This window comes from Ylistrum balloti, unplaced genomic scaffold (assembly GCF_031769215.1).
Source record: "Ylistrum balloti isolate Yb309-2 unplaced genomic scaffold, AGI_CSIRO_Ybal_v1 Utg369882, whole genome shotgun sequence".
Taxonomy (NCBI): domain Eukaryota; kingdom Metazoa; phylum Mollusca; class Bivalvia; order Pectinida; family Pectinidae; genus Ylistrum; species Ylistrum balloti.
Genome location: NW_026782019.1, coordinates 1107183 through 1126688, shown reverse-complemented (window position 1 = coordinate 1126688; position 19506 = coordinate 1107183). Strand labels below are relative to the sequence as shown.

The 19506-nt window shown below is 34.5% G+C and overlaps 1 protein-coding gene across 1 annotated transcript in view; it reads right to left on the bottom strand.

Moving 5' to 3' along the window:
- Positions 1–10613, bottom strand: part of LOC132546262 (nucleoporin NUP188-like) — a 34394-nt gene extending 23781 nt beyond the window's left edge. The window contains exons 1-18 of the mRNA XM_060209974.1: positions 10566–10613; positions 10330–10387; positions 9470–9543; positions 8612–8693; positions 8165–8245; positions 7381–7518; positions 6465–6521; positions 6160–6228; positions 5074–5208; positions 4854–4930; positions 4177–4248; positions 3879–3921; positions 3027–3230; positions 2576–2674; positions 2186–2251; positions 1554–1676; positions 884–1013; positions 189–233 (exon numbers count right to left, since the gene is read on the bottom strand). Coding sequence (XP_060065957.1) covers positions 189–233; positions 884–1013; positions 1554–1676; positions 2186–2251; positions 2576–2674; positions 3027–3230; positions 3879–3921; positions 4177–4248; positions 4854–4930; positions 5074–5208; positions 6160–6228; positions 6465–6521; positions 7381–7518; positions 8165–8245; positions 8612–8693; positions 9470–9543; positions 10330–10387; positions 10566–10612 — 1600 coding nt within the window. The 5' untranslated portion in view covers position 10613. The remainder of the gene's footprint in view (positions 1–188; positions 234–883; positions 1014–1553; positions 1677–2185; positions 2252–2575; positions 2675–3026; positions 3231–3878; positions 3922–4176; positions 4249–4853; positions 4931–5073; positions 5209–6159; positions 6229–6464; positions 6522–7380; positions 7519–8164; positions 8246–8611; positions 8694–9469; positions 9544–10329; positions 10388–10565) is intronic.
- Positions 10614–19506: the final 8893 nt, after the last annotated feature.

Below are 19506 nucleotides of genomic sequence, written 5' to 3'. Positions count from 1 at the left end.
TATCTAAGTTTTCAGCTTCAACCCTGTACAGGGACTTACCTCAGGTACTGTACAGAGGTTATGACAGTAAATCTTAAATTTCATTACGGTAGAATAACAGAAATTCCAACAAACACTTGAGGAAAATTATGACATTAATTCAAATGAAAATAAAGAAATTTTCTATAATCATCTTCAAGTTCTCATACCTGGCAAACACTGTCCAAATGATCCAGCATCTATCTTAAAACTGCCTGAAAAGACATCCAACACTTTGTTAGTAGGAAAACATAATTCTGGTAGAGGTATCTCAACGAAGTGCCCCAAATCCCTCCTCAACCCTCCCCTACCGAAAAGATAGTAATACCAGGAATGGACCTCAACTGCAATATCTCCCCCCTTCCTTACTTGCCACTCCTAATGCATACAGCTTTCCCTATCAAAAAAACTCGGATCAGTGAAACATTAATTCATCCTTGATTTTGATAATTTGTTTGATAGGTCTATCACCCCGTGAACAGCCAGGGTCAATATGAGGCAGAATCTCCTTGTAGTAGCTGAAAGCTACCTCACTAAACAACATACAGGAGGCCAATCACAAAAAGGGTAAAGTGTCTTGTCAATGGACACAGAAACATCAGCACTGACTGGTTTGTTTCTCAACTTCCTGAGAAACACAGACAGCCATAGGTAAGGAGCATAAACCATACACCTCAGATCTTCACCTGAATTTGTATTGACCAATGCTCTGTTAAGAACTACTACAGTCTCTATTTTGAGTAGAAATAAAACATAAAAACAATTACAACTACCTGGTATCATGTTAACTATGAAACTTGTAGCAGAATTATCTGTGGAAATATTAACAGATTACACTATACAGTTATGTGTTTTGTACGAGTACCTCCTGGGTAAGGGATTTTGTTTCTCGCCAGCTGCCATATGAGTGGATCCTTGGTTTGGTTTATATCTGATACACTATTTCTATCCAGGAACTCTGTATAACATGGAAGCTTTCTCCAAACTTCTACAATCTACAAATTAAAACAATTCGATATAATATGAAATTTTTCAACTTTCTTCAACACCAAAATTTTGTACAGGTCATTCAGTTGTATAAGAATTACCATAACCTTGAACACTGTCATCAATCTGTGATGTAAGTTTTGGGGAAAAATAAGCTTTAAAACAAAGATGTAACTATCAACATTAGCAATTGTACTTAAATTTAAATACAAACAAAATGCATTTAAATTTTTGCTGCATTTTGAATTTATATTGCATAAATTGTTATTACACTTGCTCTAGTAATCTCAGAAATACTGCATCTTTAGGTAAAACTTTTCAACAATTGAAACAAAACTTTTGAAGTGTTGAGTCAGTATCATAACTGGCTAAATGTATGTACAGATACATGGAATATTTTTGCACAATTTGCTTAATTACAGAACAACTTTATTTTATCATGTAATATAGGTGCAACACATTTCTCAATGTCATGGGGTGGGCTTATTACAAGACAATGAACATGGATTGTTCTATAATTGCCTGATAGGTATATCTACAGATCTTACCTTCCTAGCACTGTCCATACCCGACAAGGCCAAGGAGGTGCTGAATTGGACCAGGTTACCAAAATCCAAGGGGAACTTGAGACGTGAGGAATGAAATACAGACCCTAAACCTTCCTCCAGGCCCTGTAATATGTTAGGAATTAAAATCTTCATTGATGTCCACTTATTGAATAATATATAAAATCTGAGGAGACTGATAGGTAATTTAGAAAGGTGATCAAACTTCTTTCAGACCTGTTCAACATTTAAATGAATACCTTAATAACAAAAGTCAGACCTGTCTACAATGGCCTCACAATTTTTTTTTTTTAAATTTGACCTTTCTAGACAGGTGATCTTTATATGTCAATATAATTTGAATTTCAATACATGTACTGTAAAGGAAGCTTTTCAAAGTTTCAAATCTTCCTTGTTTTGCCAAAGCCTTGAGGGTTGTACTTTTCGAGGAAGTCTATTGCTTTTATTTTGAAGACAATTTTTTTCCCATCCTTGTCAATAACAACCTTAACATTGCATCAATGTGGCTTAATAGACAGGTATTTGTTATGTAGCAGAGGAAAATCAACATGGTCATCATCAAGGGCCACTACAATACTACAATACATTTCTATTCCATCAAGAGATAGGTTTACCTTGTTCCAGAAATCTTCTGCTACAAATTCTTGTTTCAGCAGTTTACAAATATTTGCATACAGCACCTACAATGGGAAATAAATCAATTTATAAAGGTCAATTCATTTCTGAATCAAGCAAATAACAAGATATTCCTAGTGTATAGAAACCCTATCAGACAAGAGAAATAGTAACATAATTGGACCATATTCAACTTTACTCCTTAATGTAATTCAATCTGATGGCAGTTTTTATGGCATTTATCCTTTGTGAATATTCATTATTATGACCTCCTTGCGTGCTTTATCATTTAGACTCACTTAATGTATAGGATCTTAATCATGCAGAAATGATCAGTGTGCATCTTAAAGACCCAGAGAAATACTGGGTTAAATGTTCCTGGTGTGTACCTTGATTTCTCTCTCGCCCCCTAAGGAATCCTCATCAAATGCGGAGAGTAAGTTCACCAGCATGTTATACACTATGTAGTGGGCTACAGATGACACAAACTGTAAAAGGAAAAATCAAACAGGTGAAATAATTGTAGTTTATTCTTAATCTAAATAGCTTTACCCTGGCTATATAATTTGCATAATACCAAAGACAAGATCAAATTTGGCTATAGTTCTAAAGTACAATCATCAAATACAAGATAAAATACGAAAGGTGACTAAACAAAAAACTAATATCAAAAACTAATAACCATTATAGAAAACTTTGTATTCCAAAAAACTTCATTTTAAAGAAAATCTTTGTTTTAATCCAGCAAATTATGTTATAAAGATAGATGGTAATCACCACTGTTACAACAATGTGTAAGTATAATACTAATAATATGTATCATTCAGCTATAACACTTACAGATGTTTTGCTGGTAAATGGCTCAGTGTTGAGGATTTCATACAGAACATCAAACACACGCAGCGCCAGAGCACTATTACCCATCTTCCTGGTGACAGCATTGTCTGTCTCTGTGGGATATACCATACGAATAGCCACCCAGGAGAGCAGCAAAGGACCATGGGAAGGGTCCGACCCTAGAGTCTGAATCACCTCATCTAGTCTCTGTAACAATATTCAAGCCATACATTATAGGACAATCACTACGAAAACAAAAATAATTGTCACTTAATTCTTTTCTCAATTCCAAACTAAAACGCGACAAAAACCCTTATTACAGCCTTGTCAATCTACTTTGAATCTTCGATGAAATACATAATTAAACCTGGTCAGATTTGAATCTTCAATGAAATACATACTTAAACCTTTTCATAAATTCTGTCCCCAACAAAACCTGGTAATTATCTATGATAAAACCTTGCCCATCAATGTTGAAACCTTAAGAGTCCCATTCCACCTTGTCACAATTCAGTCTTGTTACAAATCAAGTCAGCCCTAATCACAAAAGCCAGGTAATAATTCTCAATAAAAGTCTTGTCAATCACTGTAATATCTATACTGAGACTACCAGATAAACTTATTTTCTAGACACAAGTGTTTAATTATTCATTATTTCGTTTATTCTCTGCAGAGTTTTCCATAATTTTGTTAGTAGTAGACTGTGTAGTGAAAGTAGGAGGCTGGCCTGCAGTGTACGTGTAGTCGTGTACGAAACATTATTACGGAACTGGATTGGTGTAGGCGACCAAATGATTGAAGTAGGCGACCGGCTCTTATAGAAAACCCTGCTCTGTCATTAAGTTATCTACATACCTTAAATGAACTTGGATCTTTAAGAATGGAATGTCCATCAAAACTGTAAAGGAAAAGCATGAATCAATAAAAAATCGAGCTTAAAGATACTTTACAGTGGCAATCTTTTCCAGTAAAATTCACTTCATACTGTCAAAACTTCTGAAGCAAAATTATATTGTAAAGTGGCTAGGCAAACAGCAGTTATATAGTTTATATTGACGAAATCAATTTTAGATTCTAGCAGGTATGGTTAGGATACCTCTTATGTGCTGTCACAATGAAGTTATCTGTCCTGAATTAGAACATGCAATCATACCTGCCCAAGTGTATACAACCATGAACCATCTCCAGGTCAAGGGTTTCTAATAATATCAACATCTCCAAATGACTGTAAAAAAAAGCTGTATACATCAACTCAAAAAATCACAATGACAACAAAGATCAAGTTTAAGCACAACAAGGTACATGTTTCCCTCATTAAAAAGAGCAGCAGCTCTTTAGTACAAGAACGCTATGACAAATAATGTGGAGATATTGATAAAACAGACGATTTTCATCACATTAAATAAAAAATTTTACTGAATGATATCCTAAAAAATTATCAGTCTTTCTCATGTAACATTAAACATGACTGCACATTACTGAACCATGACTGAAACATTTACAAGTTTAATTGTAACAAAGTATGCATATGGACTGTTAGTATTCATAAAACAGTTTGAATATCAAAATGTGTAGGGTAACATATAACACTTTTTTTATTTATCTAGATGTGGTTTATATAAGATCTAAATACCATTCCTGCCCAAATTTTATTGGGAGTAGAACTAAACATTAAATCTCATTGGAGTCTCTAAGTCAGAAAATATTGGTCACAGTGACCTACATGTCAATCTTATCCCTAAGGGCAAAAGTAACACTGGTTTATGAATATTCCTATATCACAAATGAAATGCTTGTACTATAATATGCCCCCCCCCCAGCTCTACACACCCAATCTTCTTGATAAAAGGCTCAGCTGGATCCTCCAGAATGTGCTTGTACTTCTGATGTCTGCCGAAACCATGCCGCTGCAACAAAATCGAAACTTTAATATCAGTTCTGTATTTGTCTTTCTCAGTTCAATAACTTATGTACTACAAGTTGCTAAACAAGACAAATGCTTAGTCTTTTACATCAAGGTATTAACATAACAAATGAAAGTCTTCCTCACCTTAAACATTTCCACCAAGTTGATGGCCTGGTCGGTGTTTATTTCCAGGTCCTTCAAGAAAATCACCAAAATTTCCAGTAACTCACACTGTTCCAACAAATTCTGATGAGCCCATACATGAGCCTGTCTCTCCGTCTGAAAAACAAAATTTTATATAATGGCTCATTTTGTACATATCAATCAGTATTATGAGACAGAATAAGTGAAATGTTTTATCTTATTCTATTCAATAATTCAGCAAAATATTGTAAACATCTAACATATTTTAGTAGCAATTTTATTTAACATATTTTAGTAGCAATTTTATTTAACATATTTTAGTAGCAATTTTATTAAACATAAAACATAATTGCACTTATTGCAGATAAGTTATTGCAAATGCATCAATTTATTGTTGTGCTGATTATTTCACAAATCATATTACACTGAAATTTGATAATGTCAAAACAAGTATGTTACAGTAAAGAATATTTTCAAAATTCTTTGTTATTATCTAGTGCACATGTACTAACTTCAAAGTGATTTTTATCTTAACTTTTGATGCCAACAGAACCATGCTGAATAAATTCAAGAGATCTGGAATATCATTGAGCATATCATCAAAGTAGATGTTTTGCATGGCATGCAAAATATTGTGGGAAACTTACAGCCCCAATCTCAGGACAAACAGAGGATATCAACCTTACTGAATACCCTTAGCTTCTAAATAGAGGAAAAGACAGATCATAATTCAGAATGTAAATCATAACTATTCCTAGAAGTATGCCTTAGATTTAAAGCTTTTTAATTGTATGACTCATGAACTTGAGTCTGTCTAGCCCTTCACACCTCATTCAGTGTGCATGTTTAGACAGAGAAAATCTAAATTACTGAATTAGAAAGAAGTAAACATGATGAGGGGTTCAATTTTAAATAAGTATGTACTGATACTGGCACAGACAAATGCAATCAGTGAAGCATTGACAAAGTGATTACTGAACGTTGTACCTTTAGTAAGTAGGTTGTATAATGAGATTTATCGATCAAAGCCATACCAAGAGGGAGAACACATTACTTTATACACTTTCTAAAGGTAACATATCTTACCATCATAGTTCCATTGGTCTCCCAGGTAGGCAACTGTTCCTTGATACATCCTTTAAATTGATCTAATATCTGTAAAAAAAAAAAAATCAGCATTGTACGCAATATTCTACAATGTATAATAAATATATAAATACATATGGTACATATTTAAAAAAAAAAAAAAAGACTTAATTTTCCTTTTATTTCTTTTTTGCAATATCTAGATAGGTAAGCAGTTTTAAAATAATTCTGTACATTCCTTGGAAAATTGGATAAAAAGTTAGGTAGTAACAGCTACATTTTATAGTTTTATATACAGATTTTACCTTTTCCATAATATCTGAATCAGTTGTCAGCCTTCTCATAAACTGTTCAAGCTCCTCCTGAAAGTTACAAATATTTCTCAAATAAACGAATGTCTTCTTCCATTACTTTAAACAAAAACATCAATACCAACATGACAACATCATCATAATTCAAACTTGAAGGTCATAAAACTAGGACAAGGAGAATAAGACCAGGTGATTTGGAAGAGTAAGCCTCTTCTGCTTTGTTTACGACACCAGACATGTAAACCTCAGTCAACTGAAGTAAGTAATGTTACATTCTCAAATGAGAGAACAAAGTGTATAACAACAGAGCCAACAGGCAAACTAACGAGCATCAAACACATCCAGCTTCATATCACACAAAGAAATAGAAATTTCTCAATGAGATCACTATGGCAACCATCAAACTTCCCCATAATTTTCATCAACCTGCATCTTTCAAAGAAAGTCAAAAGATGAGTGAAGACATAACCACCCAATGATCTATTCAGTCAAACCTCTTGTTTAAATGCTAGCTACCTACAAGTTGATTGCAACTGCCAGTAAATACAAGTTATGTCTTTTACAAAACATACATGGTGAATAAAGGGCAATAACTCTGAAAATAAAAGAGCACAATAAAGTTTATCATTAACAGCTTACAAGTATCTGATCTTCTATGATTTTTATAATATTCAACAATGAATCATTCGACAGGTATTCATTTTATGTGTCATATATAAATATCATCCAATATCTGCAATAAACAAGTAGTACCAAACAGAATGGTGATCTGTTCAGTAAACAGTAGACCACATACCGTCTCACTTCATTGTCCTCATCCTTTACTATCTACGAACAATATATTGGACACCTGATTCTCAACATACAATTTGTGCCATTCCACCTGTTGATAATATTAAGATTTGACTACCTTGTAGGGATGGTCATCATCCTGCCAGAAGTTTATGACAACCTTCACACACTGTAGCAAGTAAAGTCTCTCCGTAAAGTAATAGTCCCGGATCTTGTACACCAAGGCCTGTGTGTGACGCTCATTGTTGAGGATGTGCTGGTAACAAAGAGAATGTATACACATTTTTAAAACATCATACCAGGGCCTGTGTGCGATGCACATCCATTATCAAATTATCTGTCATCATTCCAGGGACTGTTTACCATGCTGAACTGTTAAAACGTACAGCCTCATAAAACGATTTACTTTCAAATATTGAAAGTTTTTGCAGAGAACCACCAATAAAACAAGATATATGACAGAGACCTTGACACCTGTTACAATCTTTAATGGTTATCTGCTAGTTTGATATCAGTTTCTCCTTTTGATTTACAATCGTCTGTTGAAGTGACTAGGTTAGGTTTCACATTATCGGCTTACCACCTTAGGTTTCAGTCAGTAAATAAGGAAATTTTTTGCAATGACCTGATTTGGGTATGCCAAGACCTGAAATGTTCGTCTTAATATAAAGGATTTTTATTGATAAGAAGATTCCTTCAGTCTCTCTTGATAAACAGTGGTAACAAATCTTCAATGTCTAAATTCAAATGGCCTCTGGCAATATTAATTCATTCTTAGAAGCTTCATGTATATACATTTTTAACTCTTGGTATACCTTGAATGAATCTGAAGACATAAGCATATTAAAGCATCTGAGTGTTACGAGCAAACTTAACAAATACATCTAACATCCATAAATTACCTGCAGGTTTTTCTGAGATCCTCTGTAATCATTAGATAGGAAAGAGCTGAAAAGATCCAAGCTTTGTAACTCTTCAAGTCCCTGAAATAAAGGAAGATAAAAAAGGACTGTAACTGAATCACAACTGAGACAAGGAACGAAAAAAAAAAGTTTACATGTACTATGAAACATCTTTACAAATCGTGATTGATTACATTACATACAAAATACCAATTCTATAGCGAGAAAAAGTGTAAAATTAAAAGTGCCATAACATATAATTGATGTGCACATATGACTTCAGATAATAATTTCTAAACCTATATCAAATTAATTAGTATTTAAGTATTCTCAAGTTATAGGAGGATACACTATTTTGTGAAATATTTCAGTGTAATTAAAGTTGGAAAAGTATTCTCTGATATACAATGAACAAACAAGTCCAGTATAAAAGATATGTTTGCTTACCAAAAACTGACTGATCTTTTGAACGAGGTCTTTGTGTAGCTTGGAGAGTTTCTTCCCTTTCAGTTGTTCTCCTGCTATAGTTCTGTAGTACAGAACACGATGATGACATAAATATGTATACTGTACAATGATCAAACATAGTCAGTTCAGATTAAGTTCTATGGGGTGTAACATTAGTTTACATACCACATTAGAATGTTCCATCTCAAGTGCATCTTCGTTAAACAAAAATTAAAATGCTCTATTCAGATCAAGTCTCTTGAGAAATCCTTTGAATCAAAAGGATAAAAAATTCTTTAAAGAATATTTGCTTTGAAATATTTTTAACATTATGTAGAAAACATGACTTCTTATCTCATGGTTGAAGTCATCAATCTTATTTTCATTATGTCATAATCTCCATGTGTGGATGTCATTTCATTATCATATTTGTGCTGTGACAACTTGTGAGGCCATATTACAGGAAGTTAAAGGTGAAATTTGACACATCAATCATGTGATTAATTTTTCAGACCTTGACCTTTTCAGAATGTCACACCCTTGTTGATTGACATACACACTCAGAATGGACAATATTTGTTTAACTAAATACTGCTAAGATGGCAATTGCAAATAATATCCTTGTTTAAAAATATAGTTCATACATATAATTAAATTATTACTGAAACAATACTGTTGTGAAAGTTCTTGATCTATTCTTTGATAAGAAAAGTCACACAGTGCTAGTGTGCATTTTAATATTATCCTGTATAAAAGTTTCTAAATACAAAGCTGGTAATGAATGTAAGGACTATTCAACTACATTTTGCCTAACATCACTATTAGTGACATGGTACGTTGATATGGAATTCTACTTACACTGGCTTTTTATAAAAAGATATGCCTTCTAATATCTTTTTTCCATTCCTTGTTAGTTCTCTGGACACCAATTCCTTCAAAAGCAGAACAATTGATAAAAATTAATGGTGATCATTTAGAAAATGAATTACAGATATAAACAACACACACCAAAAATGACAAGATGCTACATTCTGTGACAGTCTGCATAACTGTAACTATTTAACCACATTAACAATTTCTCTAAAACTGAGTTTATCAATTGGAGATGTAATTTTGGATGTGTGACCAGCTAATTAAACATGTATAACATCTGACATTGTGTAAAGCTAATTATACATGTGTAACATCTGACATTGTGTATGTGGGTACCTCCCGAAATATGATTTTCTATATATTAGTTTCTTTAAAGTGTACTTCAGCAATTGCAATGATTCTTGGACTAATCAAAGAATATAAGAGATATATTGTGACTTGGGTTTTTTTCCCATTATTTAGACTATTGTTATGATTAATAATTATATGGCAGCCAACTTTCAAATCTGATAATGCAACTCTTGACAACAAACACTCCTGAATTAAAATACTTCTAAACTTCAAGTCAGGTACTACCAAATGTGTTTTTATCCTCTGAAATGAGAATATGTTGGGAATTTCTAGCCTCTGATATCGAAGTATATTCCCAGCTAGGCCTAGTTCTAATAATTATACCCAGTCTCCGTAGTTCTGACCGACAGTGACATATAATATCAATACAATAAACGATTAAAATGTCTCTCATGGTACAGTAGTGTCTAACTTATCCAATGGTATTCACAACCGTCTACAAATTCTTTACCAATCTCTTATACACGTTGCATTAAGTAAAGTCTAAATGTTACCTTCGGACGCAGAACTCCTGTTCCATTTATTAGCTGCCATAATGATCTATTTCCAAAGCTGCAAGAAAGAAGATGAATGAAATTAAGGTCCATACAAATTGTAAACAAACAATCAACACACATTTAACATTATATTTCACACGTAAAAAATAAGATATGTCACACAAAACTACATAAAATATTATCTCGTGTAGTCAGATCACGTGTTATGCTGATCAGCTTTGAAAGTGGTTTACCTATCCGGTTTCGCAGCAGGCTGATTTGAACCTCCAGTGCCCGCCATGCTTTCATTTTTTTCGCAAACAGGAAGTAAGTTCATCACAATAATATATTATCCGAAATCGGGTTTTACAAGTGCGGAATATGTCCGGGTTTTTTTTTAAAACTGTACAATTATTATTACAAAACAAGAGATTTTAAATGGATATTGACGCTAATTATCATTTGCTTTTCATTTGCTGTGTTATCTGTTTTCTTTTATCTTAAACATTCACAACTATAGGGGAACTCCAATAGCGATAACAAACTGTTAAACTCCAGGATGATCGCCTATCATGGTCAATTTATTTTCCTAGTCGGTCCCAAAATCAGTTAAACGGACACAATTAACAATTGATGACCAAGGGAAAACTACATAACGTTTGAGAAATATCCTTCCAGTACTTTTAAAGAAATAGTGTTTAAAAGATTGTTTACGGACGGACGGCAAGGATTTGAGCCCCGTACCCCTATGTCCTCTCCCACGTACGTATAACATTACAGTGGTACAAGATTTCTATTTTCTGTTGAAAATAATGGAAAATTGCACATACATCATGTCGGCAGGATTCATTTTGATTCAATTGATTAAAAGTTAATAAACGAATTTAAATACTGAACCTGTTGGAATCATACATTTTATATAAAGTTTAACTTTTTGTACAGACAATAACGGAAATCCATTCATTAATGCCATGGAAGAAACTGTAACAAGCGTTCACAAGGACCCCCCGTATTCACTGAACGTATGTGAAACAGATCCGCTACACCAAAACCCAATAGCTTCAAACCTCAGCATATTTCAGCCTTTTCGAGAAAATATTGCTGCATAGGTTGTTATTTTCAACATGAATACATCATGACTGGTTGGTTTTATCCGTTGCGTTGAATTCTAAGCGAAACATCACCATGCATGCAAATGACTCTATCATCAGATAGACAACTCCATGACACCCATGTAAGACATGCACCAAAGGGAGGACGGTGGGCGTGTATTTGCTTTAAAAGGGGGATTTTTAAAACGTCACAATGTCCAAATTTGACAACACATTTAAATGAGTTGTTTAAACATGCAAATTGGATTTTCCCAATATTTCCAATTTACTCTTGATCAAGAACTACTTATTATTAAAATAATGAACACGGGCTAGATAAATAAGTTATTAAACGATCGGGTGATTGGAACATCGAGAAATGCAGATTTACTTATTACATTTTCACTTTTTATTAAATGTTTTATCATCGTAACGTAGTAAAATGTTACGGTGAAGTTGTTTATTTTTTATCCAATGATATGTGACTAGCCAGTAATTATTGTTTAATTCCAAGATGAGTTTTTTTCACGATTATACATAATTCATAGAAAATGTGAAACACACGCTGAAGACGTCATCTTAAACTGTATTACAGATTATCTGTCTTTTGAAATTTAACATATCTTTGCAGAAAAAAAATACTAACGAATAGATACCTGGTTTTCTCTTACAAAACAGTAAAACTAGAGAGAGAGAGAGAGAGAGAGAGAGAGAGAGAGAGAGAGAGAGAGAGAGAGAGAGAGAGAGAGAGAGAGAGAGAGAGAGAGAGAGAGAGAGAGAGAGAGAGAGAGAGAGAGAGAGAGAGAGAGAGAGAGAGAGAGAGAGAGAGAGAGAGAGAGAGAGAGAGAGAGAGAGAGAGAGAGAGAGAGAGAGAAAAAAAATTTAACATATCTTTGCAGAAAAAAAATACTAACGAATAGATACCTGGTTTTCTCTTACAAAACAGTAAAACTAGAGAGAGAGAGAGAGAGAGAGAGAGAGAGAGAGAGAGAGAGAGAGAGAGAGAGAGAGAGAGAGAGAGAGAGAGAGAGAGAGAGAGAGAGAGAGAGAGAGAGAGAGAGAGAGAGAGAGAGAGAGAGAGAGAGAGAGAGAGAGAGAGAGAGAGAGAGAGAGAGAGAGAGAGAGAGAGAGAGAGAGAGAGAGAGAGAGAGAGAGAGAGAGAGAGAGAGAGAGAGAGAGAGAGAGAGAGAGAGAGAGAGAGAGAGAGAGAGAGAGAGAGAGAGAGAGAGAGAGAGAGAGAGAGAGAGAGAGAGAGAGAGAGAGAGAGAGAGAGAGGGAGAGAGGGAGAGAGAGATGTTCTTAAATACAAAACAGTAAAACTATAAAGATATGTTTTAGTTAAAAGTAACATTTCAAATTAAAATATTTTCATGATTCACCGATTTCTCCCCTTTCAGCAGTACGCACGAAATTAATTTTTCAGTCGATAATAATTTCAAGTTGTAAAAACACCGTTGATTATACTCACTACATACAATAATGTGTCAATTATTTCTCCTGAAAACTGAGACACGGAGCCGCATGTGCTGTCCTTGAGAAAGACACTTTACCACAATTTCTCTGGATGTCATGCGTCTGACGTTCCAAAATGAGGTACTATAATGTTGTCAGCAACCATTCTAGCAGGCGATAAACCCAACACACAATCCCCAGAGTACGAGATTGTGTCATTTTCATGCATGTATTGTGTTCTTATTGCACCTATCTACAGTATTGATTGTATTATCTACACACATTTCTCAATAATTTTAGCTAATGCCTTATTTGGATACACATTACTCTTTGGCTTTGCTTTAAAGGTATTAATATTTAGAACGGATTTTTTTTGCCTCTTGTGCTACAGACGTGTGCAACAAACGAGATCCATTTTGCCAACTTGAAGGTTTCCAGTACTATGTAGCGATCGATTCATCCTTCTGTACGAAAGAGGAATACAAAACATATTCCAAAACAGTTTCTATCGGAACGTTGTTGACGTTGATCTGTCATGGTAACTCTGAGCTTATTTTCGGCCCAAAGAAATGTTAAAGGACAGGGGTATACCGGAAAGGTCAGTCTCAGAGCATTTGAAGAGATGGTTGTGAAAAAAGTGTGACATATTTCGGACGGGTAGATATTCATGTACTCTCGAAGATTCGTCAAAAGGGTAAAACTTAAAATATATATTTGCTTACAATGACATCTTAATTCAACCAAGATTGCCTCCGTTCATACTACCACGAAATTGTGTACAAATACGTAAACTTTTTTTTATCCCCCGCGAAACGCATTTGCGGGGGTTATTTAAATTGGGCTCCGTCCGTCCGTCCGTCCGTCCAAGTGCTTTTCCGGGCTGTAACTTCGAAACCGTTCAACTCAACTTCACAAAACTTCCTATATATATATTAAGTTGATGCCTTAGTTGTGCCTTTTGCTAATGGCGACATTTCACTCTTTATATTGTTTTTCTGTTACCTTGGAAACGTAGTCAGAAAACACCAAAAGACGGCTTTTCCGAGCTATAACTTCCAAACTATTGAACCCAACTTCACAAAACTTTCTGTTTATATTAAGTCATTGCCCTAGTTGTGCCTTTTGCTATTGTCGACATTTCACTTATTATATTGTTTTGTTACCATGGAAACATAATCAGAAAACACCAAAAGAGGGCTTTTCCGGGCTATAACTTCCAAACCGTTCCACTCAACTTCACAAAACTTTCTGCACATATTAAATGGGTGCCCTATTCGTGCCTTTTGCTATTGTCGTCATTTTACTTTATACATTTTTTTCTGTTTCCATGGAAACATAGTCAAATAACACAAAAAGAGGCTTTTCCAGGCTATATCTTCCAAACTGTTCCACTCAACTTCACAAAACTTACTGCACATATTAACTTAGTGCCATAGTTGAACCTTTTGCTATTAACAACATTTCATTTTTTATTATATTTTTTCAGTTTTTGCAAAAATATAGTTAAAAACCTCAAAAGAAGGCTTTTTCTGAGATACAACTTCAAGGCATTGGCCCCTCAGAGTGTGATCATTATCATTATTATTACATGTTTTACATCTCTTACATAGTAAATCTTTTGTTGCCTGAAGATAGCTGTTATGCCTGAAAACGATACTGAAACACATTTGTTGTGTTGATTCTATATTTTCAATTATATCTCTCTCTCTATATATATATAATGTTGAAGTTGAGGAGATGTGAGTTTATTATTTTCTTCTGGTGCTTTCACTGTAATAGACCTTCACGTGCAAAGTATTGAAACATAAGTGTGTGAAGTCTCAAATTATTACATTGCTATATATAGCATATTTGGGTTCCATACCAACACCTGTGTGCGGGGGATAATGCCACGCTTTCCGGCATCTTGTTTCAGTTTAAAAAGCTTGTCCTTCCTACAAGGGACGGCTTTGACATCAGCTTCCATTATTCTGCCTTTTTTATCTGCAGCGGTACATATCTTGACAGAATTAACGTGGAAATCAGATTTATGTAACACTGCTGTAAAATGTTACTCATACTTCGTGAAAGAATTAGACCAACTATAACGACCACACAAATTCACTGTTGTGTCGTGGTAAACAAATGTGTTATCAGTAGGATAACCTGCGTATTTTATTCTGGGAACTTGGAATTGAAGGTCCACTAACGAACATCGATTAGAAAGAAGAAACAAAAAACCGAAATAATTCCTGCCACTTTTTCCAATACAGGATAAGACATTTATGCTTGTTGGACAAATTCTCTTAAAATCAACTAAAAGCATATTGCACACGGATTTCATCGTTCAGTGTTGTCACTTCCCTTGTCACTTTCACAGTGCGGTAAAAGTCACGTGGCTGATGTAGTAAAATGGTATAATCTAATAGAGTCTCCCGCTGAAGAAATCTCATTCACTGGTCATCAAACATTAATTTAGTATAAAACAATATTTCTAAAAAAATTAACAATATTACCCATACATATAAATTACATTTGTGATGGGAAAACATCGATTATTTACATGATATAACACTACTTCAAAAATAAAATTGAGAGAGGGAGAAAATCGGTTTAGTACAAATAGAATTAGTCTTCACTGCAAGAACTCAGATACCGAAAACCAAGAGAGTAAAAACCCGCGAATCAGGAAAGCTATAAAGGTCAGTAGATTGCATTACATTGTATGCTGGTACCAAAGTAAATACCAGATAAATTATTACACAATATTGGCTTAACACCTTCAACAGTGTTATAAAATGTTAAAAATAAGTCGGGATAGAGATCTATAGTGATAAAGCAGAAGACACTTATCCCTCCGGAACACCTGGTCTCATTCTCGTGTACCTTTTCAGGGGTTCTATTAAATCTTTCTTAATTATATTTTGCCCTGGTTGTCACTGCTTTTGAGTTTGAATAATGATTTTGATGATATATCGGTATTGTGTATATGTTTAATGGTGTTATCTAAGTTGATAATAAACTGGAAATTATTCTTCAGTGTCAGTAAAGCTTTATCATCGGAGCTATAAACAATGCTATTGAAATTTCTAACAGAATTAAAATTTTACTTTCACATAAAGTACTGCTCAAATCTTTTAACTCTGAAACATCATCACTTACAATCGCATCACGTGATCACTTATAATTGGATCACGTGACATCCTTTATGTAAGCAACTACATTATATATCACATCACTTTTGACACACGTTTCCTAAACCTTTCACAGGTCTTGTCATAGTTACTTGGAATAAGTTCATCATAGCTTGCATTATTTCTCAATGAGAAAGTATTTAGATAATAAATAGTGAATCACCTCTGGGTGATGTAGTCAGAAATAAAATTAAACTGATAATAACACTGACATCAAAACTTAAGAAATCTTACTAACTACATTATGCATATGAAAGGTCCTATTAGTTTACAGTTAAGTTCAACTTAGTCCTAATTTCTGTATCACAAGGTGCTCTAGACTTAAAATTTGATTTTACTTTCTTTCTCTAAACTAGGCATACTTGACTTTTTATTATCAGGTTTCATAAGTAAGCTCTTCCAGAGAGGAACCTGGTACTTATAGGTAGCTGTATGATGAGGAATTCACAGTCACAAAATGACCAAATTAGATTTTGATAATTGAATATGTTAACTCTATTTCTCAAAATTGGCAGGATGTTTCCAAAACATTTCTAATAAATGCCCTTCATGGTCATCACTGTTTTGTTTTGAAATTAGGATTCTGTCTGCAGAATTTGCTGGCTGATTTGACTGTCATAAATAGGCTCGGATTGGATTCTGGAGGCCCAGGTGAAATTCAGATAGTAACTGGTGTAATTAGCAATAGCAGTAATAATAACACCACCTAGCTAAATTCTGTTACACTAGAATAACATCACATGGAAGATTTTAGTCCGATACAATCTTATCCTAATCATACTCCTATTTTCTGATAGGTTGTCTGTTCAGAGACAATATTTTTTCAGTTTCATATATCACACAAAACAAGAATTAAAAAATGGTCTGGGTTTTAGTGTCTAAAATTATTGAAGTTAGTGAAAACTTTCATTATATAAAATATTAGTTTTTACATTCTGTATGCGTATAAAAATGGTAACATGCTAAAACAAGAGATCCCAGAGGGATCTTGGCGCCCACCATTATAGGATCTGTTTTCAGTTCTTGAAGATTTTTTTTTGTTTGTTACAGGTGTTGTAAATGTTCATGAACTGGTCTCCATTGAATTTACTCAATGATGGCACAAGATATTTTTATTAAGCACCTATTAGCAAATATCATTTGAAAAAGATCCCAAAGTATTATTAGATAGCAGTCAGTTACAGGTGGATAATGGACAATATGCTTGTCCTGTATTACTGTCGACATCCAAGATGGCTGCCTGTGGGCCATCTTGAATTCGAATCAGTCCAAAAAAGGTACAATGCACAACTAGGGACCAAGGGGAACCTGCATATGAAATTTGAGAAAGATCCATCCAGTACTTTCCAAGAAATAGCGGTAACAAACTTTTACATCCAAAATCCAAGATGGCCACCTGTCGGCCATCTTGAATTCGAATCAGTCAAAAAAAGGTACAATGCACAACTAGGGACCAAGGGGAACCTGCATATGAAATTTGAGAAAGATCCATCCAGTACTTTCCAAGAAATAGCAGTAACAAACTTTTACATTCAAAATCCAAGATGGCCACCTGTCGGCCATCTTGAATTCGAATCAGTCCAAAAAAGGTACAATGCACAACTAGGGACCAAGGGGAAACTGCATATGAAATTTGAGAAAGATCCATCCAGTACTTTCCAAGAAATAGCGGTAACAAACTTTTACATCCAAAATCCAAGATGGCCACCTGTCGGCCATCTTGAATTCGAATCAGTCCAAAAAGGTACAATGCACAACTAGGGACCAAGGGGAACCTGCATATGAAATTTGAGAAAGATCCATCCAGTACTTTCCAAGAAATAGCGGTAACAAACTTTTACATCCAAAATCCAAGATGGCCACCTGTCGGCCATCTTGAATTCGAATCAGTCCAAAAAAGGTACAATGCACAACTAGGGACCAAGGGGAACCTGCATATGAAATTTGAGAAAGATCCATCCAGTACTTTCCAAGAAATAGCGGTAACAAACTTTTACATCCAAAATCCAAGATGGCCACCTGTCGGCCATCTTGAATTCGAATCAGTCCAAAAAAGGTACAATGCACAACTAGGGACCAAGGGGAAACTGCATATGAAATTTGAGGAAGATCCATCCAGTACTTTCACAGAAATAGCGGTAACAAACTTTTACTTCCAAAATCCAAGATGGCCACTTGTCGGCCATCTTGAATTCGAATCAGTCAAAAAAAGGTACAATGCACAACTAGGGACCAAGGGGAAACTGCATATGAAATTTGAGGAAGATCCATTAAGTACTTTCTCAGAAATAGCGGTAACAAACTTTTACTTCCAAAATCCAAGATGGCCACCTGTCGGCCATCTTGAATTCGAATCAGTCAAAAAATGTACAATGCACAACTAGGGACCAAGGGGAACCTGCATATGAAATTTGAGAAATATCCATCCAGTACTTTTCCAGAAATAGCGGTAACAAACTTTTACTTCCAAAATCCAAGATGGCCACCTGTCGGCCATCTTGAATGCGAATCAGTTCAAAAAAGATACAATGCACAACTAGGGACCAAGGGGAACCTGCATATGAAATTTGAAAAAGATCCATCCAGTACTTTTCCAGAAATAGCGGTAACAAGAATTGTTTACGGACGGACGGACGGACCACGGACGCAAGGCGATTTGAATAACCCACCATCTATTTGAATAGATGGTGGGCTAAAAAGCAACATCTGTTTCATATTGAATGCAGATACCTATTCTCTAAGGATAATTGTATCCACTCTCCTGTAATCAATAGTTGTGACAGATAAACATGACTGGGTTCTATATGACAGAATTAATCACTACCTACTAGAGGATGAATCATTGTTTCTCGTAGTTAAGCATTGTGTGTTTTATTTCCTGTTGATATCATATAGACTATAAAACAATGGCTATTATAGGAAAGACTTTTTAAATGGAACATGTCAACTTTTGTCATTTCTCATAAAGTAGAGTTCCATTATGATTTCTTCTATCTGCAGTTTTAAGCAATAACGCATCTTCATCAAAAGAAATTAACAGTTGTCGGAAATTTGAAACACTATCTTGGAGATTGTTTATTCGTAAATAATCTCATCAATAAGCAATTTTCTGCAGGACTAATGGCAAAATATTGACAATATTGGCAAAACAAGGTTGTGTGTCCTTGAGTCTGTAATTATATTGGTACATCAATGCAGACATGTCATTTGTGGTTCTAAGGATTCGAAGCAGCTCAAATCAACAGAAATTAATAATTTTCAGGAATTAAAAAAAAATATTCTGGAGATTGTTTACTCGCATCTATTCTCATCATTAGTTCAAACACAACCTGGCTTTGAAGTACAATGTCAAACATAACGATAGAAACCATAGTTCACTGTCGGTCCAATAGACTAAAGATGTCATGATGGTCGGTGTTAAGGCTCGTCTGTGATCTTGTGTCCAAACATACACACATAAAACAAACCCAATGTTTTTC